Source organism: Rhinoderma darwinii, chromosome 1, assembly GCF_050947455.1.
Source record: "Rhinoderma darwinii isolate aRhiDar2 chromosome 1, aRhiDar2.hap1, whole genome shotgun sequence".
Taxonomy (NCBI): domain Eukaryota; kingdom Metazoa; phylum Chordata; class Amphibia; order Anura; family Rhinodermatidae; genus Rhinoderma; species Rhinoderma darwinii.
In genome coordinates this window covers 266,171,811-266,190,997 of record NC_134687.1, presented here as the reverse complement: position 1 = coordinate 266,190,997, position 19,187 = coordinate 266,171,811, and the positions used below count along the sequence as shown (strand labels likewise).

Sequence of the window (19,187 nt, the reverse complement as noted above, 5' to 3'; positions counted from 1 at the left end):
TGCCACATAGCCTCCCTGTAGAAAATGCCACACAGACCTTCTGTATATGATGCCACACAGCCCCGATGTAGATGATGCCACACAGCCCATCATGAATGCCCTACATACTCACCGATGCAGCACTGTCTTCTTCAGGTAGGGTCTCTCGTCTTCATGGGACCTGCGAAGGCGACATAATGACACTCACCGATGCAGCGCGTCTTCACGAGTGCTCTCTCGTCCTCACGGGATATGCGAAGGCAGCGCGATGATGTGCCCGCATCGCCTTCGCAGAACCCGTGAAGACGAGAAACCACACCTGAAGAGGTCGGCGCTGCATCGGTGAGTATGTGTCATCGAACTGCCGATAGCCAGCAAGGGAACTAGTAGTTCCCTTGCCAATCCCATGTCACAGATCCGTTTTTAACGGTTGTTAAATGTATTGACAGCCGTTAAAAACGGATCCGTTGACTTCTATGTCCTATTTTTTGATCGCCATTATTCACGGGCCGTTAAAAAAACGGCCGTGTGAATACACACATAGAACATCATTAATCTGAAAATGGCCGTGTGACGGCCGTTAAAAGAACGGCCGTCACACGGCCGTTTCTCGCTGTCGTGTGAATCAGGCCTAAGCAGGAACACAAAATCCTTCTATTCCCAGCTATCCACATAAACAGATCACTGATAACAGTGACCTAATGGTTACAGCCCATTATGTCACTATTACCTGCGATCTATATGCTGACACTTCCAGAGAGAACCCAGATCGCGTCTTCTCTGTATGCTCCCAAGCACCCTCTGCACAGAGAATTCCTGTAACGTCATCAATGATTAGCCATTGTAGAACCAGCTGCTTCAATATGTGTGAGTGCTGTGTTCCTGGTTTTTATTTACAGAGAATTATTGCATGGCACTCCATGCAGGAGCGTGCCGTACCAACAATGGTTTCATGTAAATTACCAGGCTAATATCCATATATGAAACTTTGTAATAAATGTTATGAGGGAAATGTGACCTCTTCCTCATTTTCCAGCAGCCTAAAGTTTCTGTTTCCTATCTACAGACTCTATGTAAATTTTCAGAAACCTTTTTGTTCACCACAAATTGGTCTAGAGTAAAACAGTAAAAGGATGGGGAGCACCAAAGGGTGACTTCTTATTGGCTCAGACAACATCAGGTAGATTCTGCCCACTTAGCAAGCAGAGATGTGGATTTACAGAAACCAACAAAGCGATGGAAAAATTAAATATGCAGGTTTGGCAATATTCGTAAAGGATCAAAATGGCAGCTGATGGGTCCTATTGGATTATAATGTGGTCTGTTGAGGTTCTATTGTGGTTTCCATAGTTTTGGCAAAAATTATTTAAGTGCATGATATGGAAAGCCTGACAGAGTCTCATAACGCTACTGTGAATGGCCTTAGACACATTTCTCTGAACATTGCATCTAAGCTTCTGTTCACATTGCACTTTTTGTTTACATTCAGTGTATATGTGTGGAAAGTATCCATACACTGAACATACACTGTGGGCATATTCAACTGCATGCCATACAGTTGCATGAACATTACCCATAGGCATCTATGCTAAAGAAACATATAAGTTTTTTTGCGGAATGCCTATGTTTTAAAACGCAAAGTCAACTATGTTTTTCAAAACAGCTGAAAAAAAAGTATGACTGCACATTCCACCCGAATGTATGCCAAAATACACTCTCACTACATCTATCCACTCTCACTATATTCGCTGGAAGTATTCTTGGTGTATAACCAAATGTAAACCAGAATAACCTATGTGAACCATGCATAATACACATCTGTAGCTGCCCACAGTGTAGTTTTGTTTTTTTGTAATAATAGTTGCAATTCAATAAAAATATGCACAATAGTTATTTTGATACCTAATTTGATTTGTTTTTACATTGTTTTCCCAGCTGCAGAAGAGGGAGCGTTCATGCAGAGCATATGTTCAGGTACAATTTATATATATATTGCATCATATCTTGAATTTTATATGAACAGATGTTAAATGGCTTATTTTGAAACCGTTACACAGTTTGTTTTTAAAATAATTACCTTTAAGCTCAATTCATACTAACAGTAATGTAGTCCCAAAAGAAGGCAGAGCCAAATACCCATGATTTATCCTTTATTTGATGCCAACATATTAAAGGGGTTGTAAGAGAATAAAAAAAATAGCACCTATCCACAGAATGGGAGATCATTTTCGGATCACCGGGGGCCCCACTGCTGGGACCCCCACCGATCGTTCATCCTCACTGCATCCCCCACAGCGAGGAGGAGTTTGGATGGAAGGACAGTCGAGCAAGCGCCTGCCTCTCCACACACCCTTCTTTTCTGTATTGTGTTTGTGCAGCGGGGCCTCCCACTTCTCTTTCTACTCTGGTTAGAGCCTGTTTGTGCTGTCCTCTGAAGGGAGTAGTACACACCGTTGTAGGAAATCTTCAGTTTCTTGGCAATTTCTCGCATGGAATAGCCTTCATTTCTAAGAACAAGAATAGACTGTCGAGTTTCACATGAAAGCTCTCTTGTTGTACTTGTCTTGTGCAACAAGAGTCTCTAGTACATTAGAGTCTCTATTTTGAGAAATAGACGCCTCACAGGTCCTCAACTGGCAGCTTCATTAAATAGTACCCGCAAAACGCCAGTGTCAACGTCTACAGTGAAGAGGCGACTTCGGGATGCTGGCCTTCAGGGCAGAGTGGCAAAGAAAAAGCCATATCTCAGACTGGCTAATAAAAGGAAAAGATTAATATGGGCAAAAGCACACAGACATTGGACAGAGGAAGATTGGAAAAAAGTGTTATGGACAGACGAATTGAAGTTTGAGGTGTTTGGATCACACAGAAGAACATTTGTAAGACGCAGAACAACTGAAAAGATGCTGGAAGAGTGCCTGACGCCATCTGTCAAGCATGGTGGAGGTAATGTGATGGTCTGGGGTTGCTTTGGTGCTGGTAAAGTGGGAGATTTGTACAAGGTAAAAGGGATTTTGAATAAGGAAGGCTATCACTCCATTTTGCAACGCCATGCCATACCCTGTGGACAGCGCTTGATTGGAGCCAATTTCATCCTACAACAGGACAATGACCCAAAGCACACCTCCAAATTATGAAAGAACTATTTAGGGAAGAAGCAGGCAGCTGGTATTCTATCTGTAATGGAGTGGCCAGCGCAGTCACCAGATCTCAACCCCATAGAACTGTTGTGGGAGCAGCTTGACCGTATGATACGCAAGAAGTGCCCATCAAGCCAATCCAACTTGTGGGAGGGGCTTCTGGAAGCATGGGGTGAAATTTATCCCGATTACCTCAGCAAATTAACAGCTAGAATGCCAAAGGTCTGCAATGCTGTAATTGCTGCAAATGGAGCATTCTTTGACAAAAGCAAAGTTTGAAGGAGAAAATTATTATTTCAAATAAAAATCATTATTTCTAACCTTGTCAATGTCTTGACTATATTTTCTAGTCCTTTTGCAACTCATTTGATAAATAGAAGTGTGAGTTTTCATGGAAAACACAAAATTGTCTGGGTGACCCCAAACTTTTGAACGGTAGTGTATATGACAAAAAAAGGGCATTCGAAAGATACAAATCTGTGGGTATAGCTCTAGGCCTTTGTAAATTATAAAGAGCTTAATAAAATGTGTAAAAAAGTAATACAATCTGCAAAAATACGAAATGAAAGGCTGGTGGCCAAAGATAGCAAAACAAATCCCCAAAAATTCTTCAAGTATATAAATGCAAAATAACCAAGGTCTGAACATGTAGGACTCCTAAATAGTGGTAATGGGGAGTTGGTGACAGGGGATCAAGAGAAGGCAGAGTTACTAAATGGGTTCAGAATGAAGAGCAGCTGATGTAGCTGGTGCCAGTACTATTAATACATCTATTAACATACTGAATTGGCTGAATGTAGATATGGTCCAAGCGAAGTTAAATAAAAGAAATGTCCACAAGGCTCTGGGACCAGATGGGTTACACCCAAGAATTCTTAAAGAACCTAGTTCAGAAATGTATTTCGCCCTCTTCATGATATTCAGAGATTCTCTAGTGACTGGTATAGTGCCAAGAGACTGGTGCAGGGCAAATGTGGTGCCTATTTTCAAAAAGGGCTCTAGGTCTTCCCGAGGTAATTATAGACCAGTAAGCTTAAAGTGTAGCTGAACATTAGACAAACTTCTTTGTATTGGTGGGGGTCCGAGCACAGAGACCCCCACCAATCGTTAGAATGAAGCAGCTGAAGTGCTCGTATGAGCACTCAGCTGCTTCGTTTCTGTTCGGCTTTTTCCGGAAAGCCGATGTATCGGTGTATGGGCTCATAGACTTTCTATTGAGTCCGTACACCGATACATTTATTTCCAGAAATAGCCGAACAGACACGAAGCAGCTGAGCGCTCACACAAGCACTTCAGCTGCTTCGTTCTAGAGATTGGTGGGGGTCTCAGTGCTCAGACCCCCACCAATGAAAACTTCTGACATGTCACTATGACATGTCAGAAGTTTGTCAAATGTTTAGCTACACTTTAACATCCATTGCGTGAACATTTTTTTGAGAGGCTATTGAGGGACTATATACAGGAATATGTGACAAAAATATTATTATAAGTAACAGCCAGCAAGGTTTTACTAAGGACAGAATTTGTCGAACCAACCTGATTTGTTTTTATGAAAAGGTGAGTAGAAGTCTAGACAGAGGGATCACTGTGGATAGAGTGTTTTGGACTTTGCAAAGGCATTTGACACTTACCCTCATAGATGCCTTACGGGTAAATTAAGGTCCATCATTTTAGAAACTATAGTTTGTAATTGGATTGAAAATTGGCTCACGGACCGTATCCAGAGAGTTGTGGTCAATGATTCCTACTCTGACTGGTCCCCGGTTATAAATGGTGTACCCCAGGGTTCAGTGCTGCGACCACTATTATTCAACTTATTCATTATTGATATGGAGGATGGAATTAATAGCACTATTTCTATTTTTGCAGATGACACCAAGCTATGTAGTATTGTTCAGTCTATGGAAGATGTTCATAAATTGCAAGCTGATTTGGATACACTAAGTGGCAAAGGAGGTTTAATGTAGATATGTAGCATTGTTCAGTTTATGGAAGATGTTTATAAATTACAATCCCATTTGGACACACTGAGTGTTTGGGCATCCACTTGGCAAATGAGGTTTAATGTAGATAAATGTAATCTACATGCATCATATGTCCTAGGGGGAGCTATACTAGGAGAGTCACTTGTTGAGAAGGATATGGGTGTACTTGTAGATCATAGACTAAATAACAGCATGCAATGTCAATCAGCTGCTTCTAAGGCCAGCAAAATATTCTCATGTATGAAAAGTGGCATGTTTTTGCAGGACAGGGATATAATATTACCACTTTACAAAGCATTAGTGCGGCCTCATCTAGAATTGTCAGTTCAGTTCTGGGCTCCAATTCATAGAAAGGATGCACTGGAGTTCGAAAAAATACAAAGAAGACCAACTAAAAAAACGAAAGGGGCATGGAGAATCTGAAGTTAGGCCTTATTCACACGACCGTGTATTACGTCAGTGATACGCGCGTGAAAATCACAGACCGTTCAGACAGTCCGTGATTTTCACGCAGCGTATGTGCGCTGCGTAAAATTCATGACATGTCCTATACTTGCCCGTTTTTCACGCATCACACACCCATTGAATTCAATGGGTGAGTGAAAATCTTGCACGGCACACGGAAGCACTTCCGCGTGCCGCGCGTGATTCGCAAATACAGTAGTAAAATAAATGACTGAAAAAAGAAAAGCACCTCCTGCTTTTATGTTTGTAGACATAAAAACAAAGTGTCATCACGCTGGCATATGCGCGGAAATCACGCAGGCACGCACTAAATACACATGCCACACGGAACTTTTGCGCGTGCAAAACGCAGCGTTTTTTGCACACGCAAAACGCACACGCTCATGTGAATAAGGCCTTATGAGAATAGATTAAAATAATTGAACCTATTTAGCCTTGAAAAGAGGCGACTAAGGGGCGATGTGATTAACTTAAGTCACTGTACACACTGATAGTAGATTCCGTTCATTAAATTCTAAAGTCATCGCCTGAAGAGAACGATTAAAAGTATTTTTATTGTTTGATTTCTAAAATTGGTTATCTAAGCCCGATTCTGACATATACAGGCACAAACAAGTGGTCTGAGAATTGAGAGATGTCTGTGAGTGACAGGAACCCACTCACAGAGCACGATCTCTCCTTTATGTAATAAATGCACTGAAACCACTTGCTGCAGATAATCCTGCAGATAATCCTATGCGTTTCAGTATCAAAGGTTGTAGTGAAACATCAGGGATTACGTATTGATGCCGGTTAGCACTGGCGAAAACACCAGCCATATAAAGGCTTTAGCTCTCCTCCTCTGTTGACATCATCTCGGCCGGCTGCCAATCCGAAGTCAGCACGTAATTTCTGATGTCCCGGACAGCGGCCAGCCTCCATTCTGCTTAGCCAATCAGAGGCACCCAGACGACAAGGAGTCCTTAGTAATCGTGGGGATCATGAAGCGAATGTATACACGTTAGGACAAACACTGTAGGTAAGTATTGCATAGATACAAAGAAAACAGTATCGCTGCAATCAGTAAACCATCGGTCTATACGAATCATTACATTAAAGCACACTTTGTTGGAATTTCGAGAGCTAGTAAAATATGAGGTCTGTATAGTGATGGTAGCCTACTCTAAAAAGAGGCAGTTTATACTCATCCCCCCCTCACAAAATGAAGCAGGGATGTTATATTTTGGCATACTGCCAGCCGTCTTAAGGCCTCGTTTACACGAGCGTGATATACGTCCGTGCGACGCGCGTGCTTTTCACGCGTGTCGTATGGACCTATATAAGTCTATGGGGGCATGCAAAAAACTCACAACATGTCCTATATTTGTGCGCTGTTCGCGCATCACGCACCCATTGAAGTTAATGTGTGCGTGAAAATCACGCGCACCGCACAGAAGCACTTCCGTACGAACAGCGTGATTCGCGCAACAGCTGTCAAACTGTGAATGTAAGCAGAAAAGCACTACGTGCTTTTCTGTTTACAAACATCCAAACAGAGTGTCATAATGATGGCGGCTGCGCGAAATTCACGCAGCCGCGCATCATACGCTGATGACACACGGAGCTGTTAAGTGCCTTTTGCGCACGCAAAACGCAGCGTTTTTTGCGTGCACAAAATGCACACGCTCATGTAAACCAGGCCTTATAGCGATATGTAGATCAGAAGATCAACTAGAACTAGGGATACACCATGATACATGTTAAGTTCCTATGAAGAGGAATGTTTTCAAAGGAAGCAAGAATAGGAGATCTGTTCATTTAGACCTGATGTCTTAATGGTCTGCATCCGAAAGATCCATTATGCCTCATTTTGTAAGATCCTTTTGTCTAAATTACCCCCTCTCACTGTCGATTTAATGTACTCTACACCCTGGAACTTAAGAGTCAAAGCGCCCCCCTTATGACATTCCCAGACATGATGCGACACTGGGGTATCATCTTTCCTCCTCACGTCTACTATATGATCACGAATCCTCCTTCTGAATTCCCTTTTGGTTTTACCAATATATTGTAGTTGACATCCACAGGTGATCAAATATACGATCCCCTGGGTTTTACAGTTAATATACGACCTATTCTTGAATACCTTGCCAGTCTTGGAGCTTTGGAAATTTTTACTGCAAAAGATGGAGTCACAAGCCCTGCAGGAGCCACATCTGTAGGTTCCCTTCAGACCACTATTTAGCCAGGTGGTCGGTTTGATCTGTGGACTCAGATGACTGTGTACAAGCCAATCTTTCACATTATGTCCCCTTCTATACGTAATCAGGGGAGACTCTCCTATCATGCCACCTATATCCGGGCCAGCTCGCAAAATCCCTCAGTAGCATTGTAAAATCTCTCTAACCTCCCTGTTAGCCGAGTCAAAAGTTCCTATGACTCGGATAGCTTTATCATGGTCAATTTTATTAGGTTTGGGGTTAAGCAAGTCGTTTCGATTACACCCAAGTGCATTTTGATATGCCTCTTTTAATTTAATTTGTTTACATGGGTGAAGGACCTGAATCTATTTGCACGGAAGTTAAAATGGAAAAAATTATTTAAGACACATGACAAATGACCGTGTCTTGAACTGGGCATCTCGGAAGAAGACCTACCAAACCTTAAACTTTTGGAGGGTTTGTGGGAGGAAAGTCACAGGGAGGCTGGGAAGGGTCCCTTCACTGAGTTGAAGGTCCCTTCAATCAAGTTTGCACCATTGAATGACAATAGCCCCATTGACGTATTTGTAAAGGTGGTTGAGGACCAACTTAACCCCTAGAGTATTCTAGTGATCTATCACTTGAATACGACGAAGGGTGAAATGGCAGGCCTACAATCACTTGAAAGTGATAATACCATCATAATCAAGCCTTCTGATAAAGGCGGTAATATCATGGTGATGGATCGATATCAGTATAGCAGAATGTGCCATTCGATATTAGGCGACCAAAAATGTTCTAGAGTACTAGAATGTGATCCCACCACGATCTTCAAAAATAAGTTAAAATGTATTCTGGGTCCAGCTGAATCCCTCGATCTCATTAGTGAGAAGGAAATTACATGCATGCTAATTGACCATCCCCAATGTGTGACTTCTTATAGCCTTCCCAAAATTCATAAGGGGACTAATACACTGAGGGGTCGCCGAAATGATGTCAACATAGGAGGAGGGCTAAAGCCTTTATATGGCCGGTGTTTTCGTCGGCGCGTGTTCAGCCATTACATTCGAGTCGTGCACACGCGGGAGGGCTAAATAAACACAAAAACAGTGCTAACCGGCATCAATACGTAATCCCTGATGATGTTTCACTAGAACTTGTGATACTGAGACGCGTAGGATTATCTGCAGGGTTATCTGCAGCAAGTGGTTTCAGTGCATTCATTACATAAAGGAGAGATCGTGCTCTGTGAGTGGGTTCCTATCACCCACAGACATTTCTCAATTCTCAGACCACTTGCTTGTGCCTGTATATATCAGAATCGGGCTTAGATAGCCAATTTTAGAAATCAAATAAAAATACTTTTAATCATTCTTTTCAGGCGGTGATGTGATTAACTTCTTTAAATATAGGAATTGCACATACAAGAAATATAGTGAAAACCTGTTCCATGTAAAACCCCCTCAAAAGACAAGGGGCACTTCCTCCGCCTGGAGAGAAAAAGGTTTAATATCCAGAGACGACAAGCCTTCTTTACTATAAGAACTGTGAATTTATGTAATAATCTACCACAGGAGCTGGACACGGCAGGAACAGTAGATGGCTTTAAAAAGGCATAGATAATTTCCTAGAACAAAAAATATCAGCTCCTATGTCAATGTGTAGAACTTTAGTTTCACTACTTCCTTTTCTCCCATCCCTTGGTTGAACTTGATGGATGTCTTTTTTCAACGGTACTAACTATGTAACTATGTATGTATCATTATGCTGCCACAGCAACATTGTCTGCTAGAATGTGGATTTCTTACATTCATAGCCTATTTCAAATCCTACACAGAATCTGGATAGGATTTACATTACAGCTTCAATCTTCTGACAGGTCTCATATTATCCTCAAGCACCCTCTGGTACGATCAAGTCTCCTTGGCTACCACATATTTCTGACGTTATACATAAACACAGGAGTATAAAACAATCTGTTCACCAAATTAAATTCTACCAATTGATGATTACAATTTATTGATGCTTTTTTTTTTTTCATTTTGAGATATATTTTTTCACTTCTCTGGTTCTATATCACCTTGTTCCATTTTTCACAGTGTTTACATTTTATTCTTTTGATGTTGTTTTAATAGGTTATATATTTGTGATAATCTTTTCTTAGTTATGTTCTGTTCTATCATACATGTGTAGATGCCAAAAATGGGAAATATAGTAAATATTTCCTTATTAGATTTTTTAATAGCGTGACTGAATTGAATGTATTTAAATTTTACTTTTCCACTTAGCTCAAATTCAGCTTTTTTTCTTTCCCACTTTTTAATAGTTCCATTACTCATGTCTAAGATCCTCTAAAGCCCCACATTTTTTGAACCTCTTAGCGTTAATATGTCACAAAATCCAAATCAATTTGAATTATATACTACTGTATATTTCTGCAATGGGTCTTTCCCTAACTGTGTAGTTTCTAGTGATTCATAAATATTCTTATATTGGCCTTCTATCTAATTAATAACATAACCTAGGAAATAATCTTCTTTCCATCCAATGATATATTGTATTTGAGAAGCAAGGCCATATATTAAATTATAGGAAATTACAGTCCACCATTGTCTCGTGACTCTTGTTTTATTCTGACTCTTTAACTACCCCAAAACTTATTGTTACATAGTTACATAGTTTGTACGGTTGAAAAAAGGCACATGTCCATCAAGTTCAACCAAGGGATGGGAAAGGGGAAGTAAAAAATGTCTACACATAGGAGCTAATATTTTTTTGTTCTAGGAAATTATCTAACCCTTTTTTAAAGCCATCTACTGTCCCTGCTGTGACCAGCTCCTGCGGTAGGCTATTCCATAGATTCACAGTTCTCACGGTAAAGAAGGCTTGTCGCCTCTGCAGATTGAACCTTTTTTTCTCCAGACGGAGGGAGTGCACCCTTGTTTTTTGAGGGGGTTTTACATGGAACAGGATTTCACCATATTTTTTGTATGTGCCATTCATATATTTATATAAGTTAATCATGTCCCCCCTTAGTCTTCTTTTTTCAAGGCTAAATAGGTTTAGTTCTTTTAATCTTTCCTCATAACTTAGATTCTCCATGCCCCTTATTAGCTTCGTTGCTCTTCTTTGTATTTTTGCTAACTCCTGGGCATCCTTTCTATGAACTGGAGCCCAGAACTGGACTACATATTCTAGATGAGGCCTCACTAATGCTTTGTATAGTGGTAATATTACATCCCTATCCCGCGAGTCCATGCCTCTTTTAATACACAACAATAGCTTGCTGGCCTTTGAAGCAGCTGATTGACGTTGCATGCTGTTTTTTAGTTTATGATTTACAAGTACACCCAGATCCTTCTTAACAAGTGACTCCCCCAGTGTAGCTGCCCCTAGGACATATGATGCATGCAGGTTGTTCGTACCCAGGTGCATAACTTTACATTTATCTACATTGAACTTCATCTGCCAAGTGGACGCCCAAACACTCAGTTTGTTTAAATCCGCTTGCAATTCACGAACATCTTCCATAGTCTGAACTATATTACATAGCTTGGTGTGATCTGCAAAAATTGAAATAGTGCTATTAATCCCATCCTCTATATCATTAATAAATAAGTTGAATAATAGTGGTCCCTCCACTTATAACCGGTGACCATTCAGAGTAGGAATCATTGACCACAACTCTCTGGATACGGTCCTTGAGCCAATTCTCAATCCAATTACAAACTATACTTTGTAAACCTATAGTCCTTAATTTACCCATTAGACGTCTATGGGGGACAGTGTCAAATGCCTTTCCAAAGTCCAAAAACACTATATTTATTTATTTCAGTTACTTATATAGCTCCAACAGTATATGCAGCGCTGTACAGAGGTCCTCTTTTTTTACTGTCCCCATTGGGGCTCACAATCTAAATTCCCTATTGGTATGTTTTTGGAGTGTGGGAGGAAACTCACGCAAACTCGGGGAGAACATACAAACCCCATGCAGATGTTGTCCTTGGTTGGATTTAAACCCAGTGCTGCAAGGCAACAGTGCTAACCACTGAGCCACCATGCTGCCACAGCAGCCCCTCTGTCTAGGCTTCTGCTCACCTCTTCATAAAAACAAATCCGGTTGGTTTGACAGCTTCTGTCCTTAGTAAAACCGTGCTGGCTGTCACTTATAATACTATTTATTGTCACATAATTCTGTATATAGTCCCTCAATAGCCCCTCAAACATTTTCCCCACAATTGATGTTAAGCTCATTGGTCTATAATTACCCGGCGAAGACCTAGAGCCCTTTTTGAAAATAGGCACCACATTTGCCCTGCGTCAGTCCCTTGGCACTATACTAGTCACGAGAGAATCTCTAAATATTATGAAGAGGAGGACAGAAATATCTGAACTAAGCTCCTTAAGAACTCTAGGGTGTAACCCATCTGGTCCCGGGGCCTTGTGTACGTTTATTTTATTTAATTTAGCTTGCACCATATCTACATTCATCCAATTCAGTATATAAACTGATATATTAACAGCACTGGCTTTTCTGTTGTATATACAGAGCGGAAGAACCCATTTAGTAACTCTGCCTTCTCTTGATTCCCTGTGACCAACTCCCCATTACCACTATCTAGGGGTCCTACATGTGCAGACCTTGGCTTTTTTGCATTTATATGCTTGAAGAATTTTTTGGGATTTGTTTTACTATCCTTGGCCACCTGCCTTTCATTTTGTATTTTTGCTGATTTTATTACCGTTTTACAGATTTTATTAAGCTCTTTATATTTTACAAAGGATACCCTTGTACCCTCAGATTAGTATTTTTAAAATGCACTTTTTTTGTCGTGTATTGCCCCTTTTGCAGAAGGTGTAAGCCATGTGGGGTTTAATTTTAGTCATTTATACTAGTTACCTGTAGGAATAAATTTTGCAGTATAATTACCCAAAGTAGATTTGAAAATCTCCCATTTATCATTTGTACCATTATTTGACATTAGTTCTTCCCAGTCTATTTCCTGAATTGCAGCCCTCATCTTGGGGAAATTGGCCTTCTTAAAATTTAGTGTTTTTGCCCTCCCAGCCTGTGTTTGTTTTTTACAGTATAGGTAAAATGTAACTATATTGTGATCACGGTTACCGATGTTTTCACGAACATTGACATTCCCAACAAGCTCTGCATTATTAGAAATTACCAGATCCAACAGAGCTTCACCTCTAGTCGGGTCTTCCACAAACTGGCCCATAAAATTTTCCTGCGACAGGTTGAGGAAATGTCTCCCCTTTGCAGTTGAATCCATACCATGACACTAATTAATATCCCGTAATTAAAATCTCCCATTATCACTACAGTACCCGCCTGTGCAGCCTGCTCCATCTGTTTATATAGCTGACCTTTCATCTCCTCAGTTATATTGGGGGGTCTATAGATTACACCAAAAGTAATTTTTTCAATGTTTACCTCCTTTTGTAATTCCACCCACAAGGTTTCAACCTCCTCACAATCTTCACCCTCTAATGTCTCATTCACACTCGCCTTCATATTGCTTCTCACATACAGACATACACCACCACCTTTGCTATTTGTCCTGTTTTTCCGAAAAAGTGTAAAACCCTGTAGATTTACAGCCCAGTCATGAGAAGTCTAGCCATGTTTCAGCAACACCAACTATATCTATATTTTCTTCCAGTATCAAGGCCTCCAGCTCCCCCATTTTGCTTGCTAGACTTCTTGCATTTGTGAACATACACTTTAACTTGCCTTTAAACGTTTCACTTTTATTATCAGAAATGTTATTTGACATTATTTGGGCTTTTTTATTTTCACTGCTGTTTTGATGAATAGAGTAATTATTCTTCTAAAGAATCTTAAATCCACATTGGAGAAGCTGCAAATAAATTCAGCAATTTGGGCATCAGAGCTGATTTAACCAGAATAATTATATCCACTTGGGAAATTGGCATACCACTCCATACTTCAACCTTTTTTTCTTTATGAATGGTTTCAGGTTCAGTACTGAGTAATCTATTAAATCTCTGAAAATCTTTACCCCAAAATATTTGAAATACTCTCCTTCCTGTATAATTTTTAATCCACATTGTACCGCCTCCATTATAGTATTTAAGGGAAGCAAAATGTACTTCGTCCAATTTACTGCCAATCAAGAAAATTCTTAAAATATTTTCATTTTGATCATAATATACATCACACTTTTTTTCTGGCTCCAACACAAACAACAACATGTCGTCAGCCTATAGGACTATTTTGTCCTCTCTTCCCCTCACTCCAAACCCCACTATCTTCTCGTCACTTCTACTAATAATTGCCAAAGGCTCAATCGCAAGAGCAAAGAGAAGCGGAGAGAGAGGACACCCCTGCCTAGTTTCCCTTGTAAGGTAGAATACCTCTGATGTTTTTCCATTTACGCTTATACATGTCTTTGGTCCACTATATAGCAGTTTAACCAAATTTATAAAGCTTTCACTAATTCTGAATCTTTTTATGATGGACCATAAATAATCCCACTCCACCCTATCAAACGCTTTAATTGTGTCTAGAGACAGGATGGAGTGGGGACTCTATTCCCTACCTATTTGTATATTACAAAGTACCCATTGTCACGGTCTGTGGGTATGTGGACCCACTAGTCTGCACCGCCGTAGCGGGGAGGCAGCTGGCCAAACCACAGAGCACCCCAGCAATACAAAGTCCCGAACAAGGGTACCTGAATAGTCCAGACAGTGGCCGAGGCCTTGGCAAGGATGGAGGTGGGTGCAGCAGGTTACGCCAGACATGGCAGATGACAGCAGGTGCAGCACATTGCACCAGATGTGGCAGATCACACTGGACGTGGAAGATGGCACTGGACGTGGCAGATGACACGGGACGTGGCAGACGAGACAGGATGTGGCAAACGACAGCAAGTGCAGTAGACACGACTCCAACATTAGTAGGCACAGGAACAAGAATACAGCAAGGGATACAGGAACAGGTAACAGGGCACAGGTAACAACTGGAACGGGAAGACACTAAGGGACCATTTGCAAGACAGACTTGGGATACACTAACAGTGTTGCATCCTACCGATTGAGGAAGGTCTGTGAGAAAGTCCATCGCAATGTGCTACCAGGGGGCATTGGGTACAGGCAGAGGTTGAAGCAGGCCGGCAGGCTTAGAGTGAGTAACCTTGTTAGAAGCACACACCGTGCAGGAAGAGAGAAAGTCCACAACATCTTTGGGTAGCGTGGGCCACCAGAAGTGATGAGCAATCAGGTCTCTGGTCTTACGAACACCAGCGTGCCCACTCAGTTTAGAGCTGTGTCCCCAGCCGACCAAAAGTCCTCCCCGGAGGGGTGTTTCTAACCGGCACAGGATTGACAGTGACAATGCAGGACAGGACTATGATACTTTGAAGAGACTCCACCATGTCATCTGTCTCAAATGACCTGGACAGGGCATCGACTCTCACATTTTTCTCAGCGGGACGTTAGTGGAGCACAAATTGGAAATGGGTGAAGAACAGCGACCACCTGGCTTGACTGGGATATAGTGGTTGAGCGGACTGAAGATAAGTGAGGTTCTTGTGGTCGATGTAGATCAGGATGGGGTGAGCTGCGCCCTCTAGAAGATTTCTCCGTTCCTCCAGAGCCAATTTGATGGCCAGTAGCTCCCGATCCCCAATAGAGTAATTGTGCTCTGCAGAAGAAAAAAGTCTTGAGTATTAGCCTTTCCTTTGGAGCTCCTCTGGAACAGAAGTGCACCTGCACCAACAGAAGAAGCGTCCACCTCCAATGAAAACTGCCGAGATACGTCAGGATGATGGAGGATCAAGGCCAAAGTGAAGGCTTTCTTGAGGCTAATAAATGTAGATTCTGCGTCTGGAGTCCACACCTTGGCGTTCACACCCTTCTTGGTAAGGGCAGAGATGGGAGCTGTCAGTGATGAGAAGTTTGTGACAAACTGGCGGTAGAAATTGGTGAATCCCAGGAAACGCTGTATCTACCTCAGACCTTGAGGACATGGCCATTCCAGGACAGCTCTTACTTTCTCAGGATCCATTTTGAAACCTTGATCAGAGATGATATAGCCCAGGAATGGCAGATAATTATTGTCAAAGACGCACTTCTCCAGCTTGGCATATAAACGATTCTCCCTTAATCACAGTAGAACTTGACGGACATGCCTCCGATGAGTCGTCGGATCTGGGGAGAAAATCAAAATATTGTCGAGATCAACTACAATACAGACATAGAGGTGATCTCGGAAGATATCATTGACGAATTCCTAGAAGACCGTGAGAGCGTTACACAGTCCGAATGGCATCACCATGTATTCGTAGTGCCCTTCCCGAGTGTTGAACGCCGTCATCCACTCATCCCCTTGACGTCTTCCACTCATCCTCTGGCCAAACTACAGAGCACCCCAGCAATACAAAGTCCCGCACAAGGGTACCTGAATAGCCCAGACAGTGGCTGAGGCCTTGGCACAGATGGAGGTGGGTGCAGCAGGTTACACCAGACGTAGCAGATGACAGCAGGTGCAGCACGTTGCGCCAGATGTGGCGGATCTCACTGGACGTGGAAGATGGCACTGGACGTGGCAGATGGCACATTACGTGGCAGACAACACAGGATGTGGCAAACGACAGCAGGTGCAGTAGACACGACTCCAACACTAGTAGGCACAGGAACAAGAACACAACACAACACGGGATACAGGGACAACTAACAGGGCACGGGTAACAAATGGAACGGGAAAACACTAAGGGACCATTTTCAAGACAGACTTGGGATACATTAACAACACTCAGGCAAGGATCAGAAGGGCAGGGCCCTTCTTATAGTCCAGGAAATCATGTGTAGTTGATCATGATGATTGTTCACATGTGCGCGCGCTGGCCCTTTAAGACCGAGCACGAGCATGTGCGCGCACCCTACGGGACACAGCAGACAAGAGCGGAAGTGAGAGCTAGCGGCTCCTAGGAAGGAGATGCGAGCCAGCGTTCACTGATCTATGGCTGTGGGCGTCGGGAGGTAAGTAAACCCGCCGACCCGGGGCTATGGAAGCTACACCCATCTTATACTTTGCTTGGTAGTTCGACCTGGCATCAAATTATTTTGATCCTTGTGAATGATCCCACCGATCACGCCTGACAGCCTGTCCACCAATATATGGGTGAACAGGGGCGTAGTCAAGACTCCGTCCGGAGAGGACTATCCTCCTCAATCCTTTCTCCTGGAACCAGTGAGTGCTATCACAGCTGGTCTGCTACAGTCCCGCTATCGGGGGGAGTGCTTTGACACCTTTCTGGGCCAGATTCTTGACAGACCACTTTGGGCTTAGTCCGAGGACCGGATCCCCGGCCTAAATTTTTAGCTGGAATCGGATGGCTGCAGCTTCCGGCTGGAACAGAGCTGGCATAGTGATGCCTATTTCCGCCATGCCCTACTGCTCTGCTGACCATGGTCGACAAGGCAAGAGCGGACGCTCTGCACAGGACGGCACTTTTGAAGGTGCAGCCATCATTTTGTGCGCTTTGTTTTTTGCTGGAGGCATTATTTCTGACCTACATCCCCTCCCTGGCCCTGAAAGGAGAGGTGAGTGACTTTGGCAGCTAGTTGCTGATAACATTGTGGTTGTGCCACGATCTCCCTGTTGTCCCTCTTCATGCTGCACAGATGTAGTCTGAATATGATGTGACACATGTAGGATTTCCCCACTTCCCTATGCCAGTGATTATCTGACATATATTTTGCTCTGCACTAGGCTGAGTGTTTTTCTCTGTTCTTACATAATTCCTTTACTCTGGGCATACCCGCAATTGCCCCCTCCAAACAAGCTAAGATTACCGACAAATTGGACAAATCCTCTGGACTTGTATCTGGAACCCGTACATTGCGGTTCTTCTGGGGCCTCCACCGTTCCTTCCACTCCTGAAGACTCTCCTGCTGAACCGTCTATGCTAGACGTTCTGAAGGCTATTACAGAGCCTCGTACGGTACTGACCGAGAAAATTTATGCTCTTCAGACAGACTTTGCTCAGAGCTGATATACATACATTATGTGAAAGGACTGAAAGGTGCATATCTGATTTGGAGGATGAAGTGACTCCTTTTTAGATCTAGCGTTGACACCCTCCAATCTCAATAGTCCACATGTCGGGCTAAACTCGATGTCATGGAGAACTGTTTACAGGGATGTAGCATCCGCTTAGTCGGTCTGCCAGTGGGTGCGGAAAAGCAAGATCTTGCTGCATTCATTGAAATTTGGCTCAAATCAACATTTGGAGAAACTGCCTTTTCTCCTATGTTCTGTGTGGAACATGCACATCCTATCCCGACTAGAGCTCCTCCACTTGCGGCGCCTCTATGTACATTCATAGCCAAGTTTCTCCATTTCAAGGACAAAATACTGTAACTCGCAAGGAAGCTGGGGCCTTTGAAACATACCAATCAAGATGTAAGAGTGTTCCCGAATTACTCTCTGGACGTACAAAAGCAAAGTAATTGATTTACAGAGGCCAAAAAATGTTTGAGGGAGAAACAAATTATCTACTCTATGATATACCCCGCCAAACTCAGACTTGTGCACAACGGCTCTACAATATTCCTGGTTAGAATGTCATGGAACTTAATTTCTCTGATCCTGTGGTAGCGTATCTTCCTGTATAACAATGTACTATGACTGGGAAGTCCGTCTCCCATTAGAACACATGTCCCTGAAGGGTGCTCATGTCTCAAATTTTTCGTAAGGACTGTGATTTTGCTTATTGATGTTTTCAGCTACATATTGCACAGGAGAAATATACTGTGTCTTAAGATATTTTGATGCAATTATCATGTCTTCCATGCTGTATTTATATTTGAGCCTACTCTTACCACTTGATAAATCTATGATTTATCTATGGGAAAGGGGGTTGACTTCTTCATTTAACCATCAGTTCTATTTCTACTTTTTGCCTTTTGCTGCAATTGGGAATGAAACCTATAATGTTTGGGGGGGGGTAGGGGGGGTTTGAGTTGGGTTTATATGTTTCAGCCTTTCATGCTTATCTGCTTTCTTATATATAGCTCTGATCGGCGCTGTAATGTAGACTACAGCAGTGTTATAACCTATATTTATGCTAATGAGTTTCTTAATGGACAACTGGGCGTGTTTTTACTTTTTGATCAAGTGGGTGTTGTGGAGAGAAGTGTATGACGCTGACCAATCAGTGACCAATGAGCGTCATACACTTCTCCCCATTCATTTACTCATTTACTCGGGTTCATGGGGTAGCCCCATGAACCCCTGAGGACGCTACATACGTAGCGAAACATGTCGGGGGGGCTCTCTATCCAATTTTAATACATGCTGGAACCTAGGGTTTAATAATTTAACAATCTAACTGCTTATGAGTCCTTTGTTGCTATCAACGACCTCCAGACTTTGCCTGTCTGCAGCTATAGACGGC

General features: G+C 42.4%; 1 protein-coding gene across 9 annotated transcripts in view; it reads left to right on the top strand.

Moving 5' to 3' along the window:
* The window catches only part of ADGRL3 (adhesion G protein-coupled receptor L3), a 2,099,109-nt gene that overhangs the window by 831,208 nt on the left and 1,248,714 nt on the right, over positions 1-19,187 (top strand). For all 9 annotated transcript variants that reach the window (XM_075863876.1, XM_075863871.1, XM_075863866.1 and 6 more), the window contains exon 11: positions 1,915-1,953. In XM_075863876.1, the coding sequence (XP_075719991.1) occupies positions 1,915-1,953 (39 nt within the window). The remainder of the gene's footprint in view (positions 1-1,914; positions 1,954-19,187) is intronic.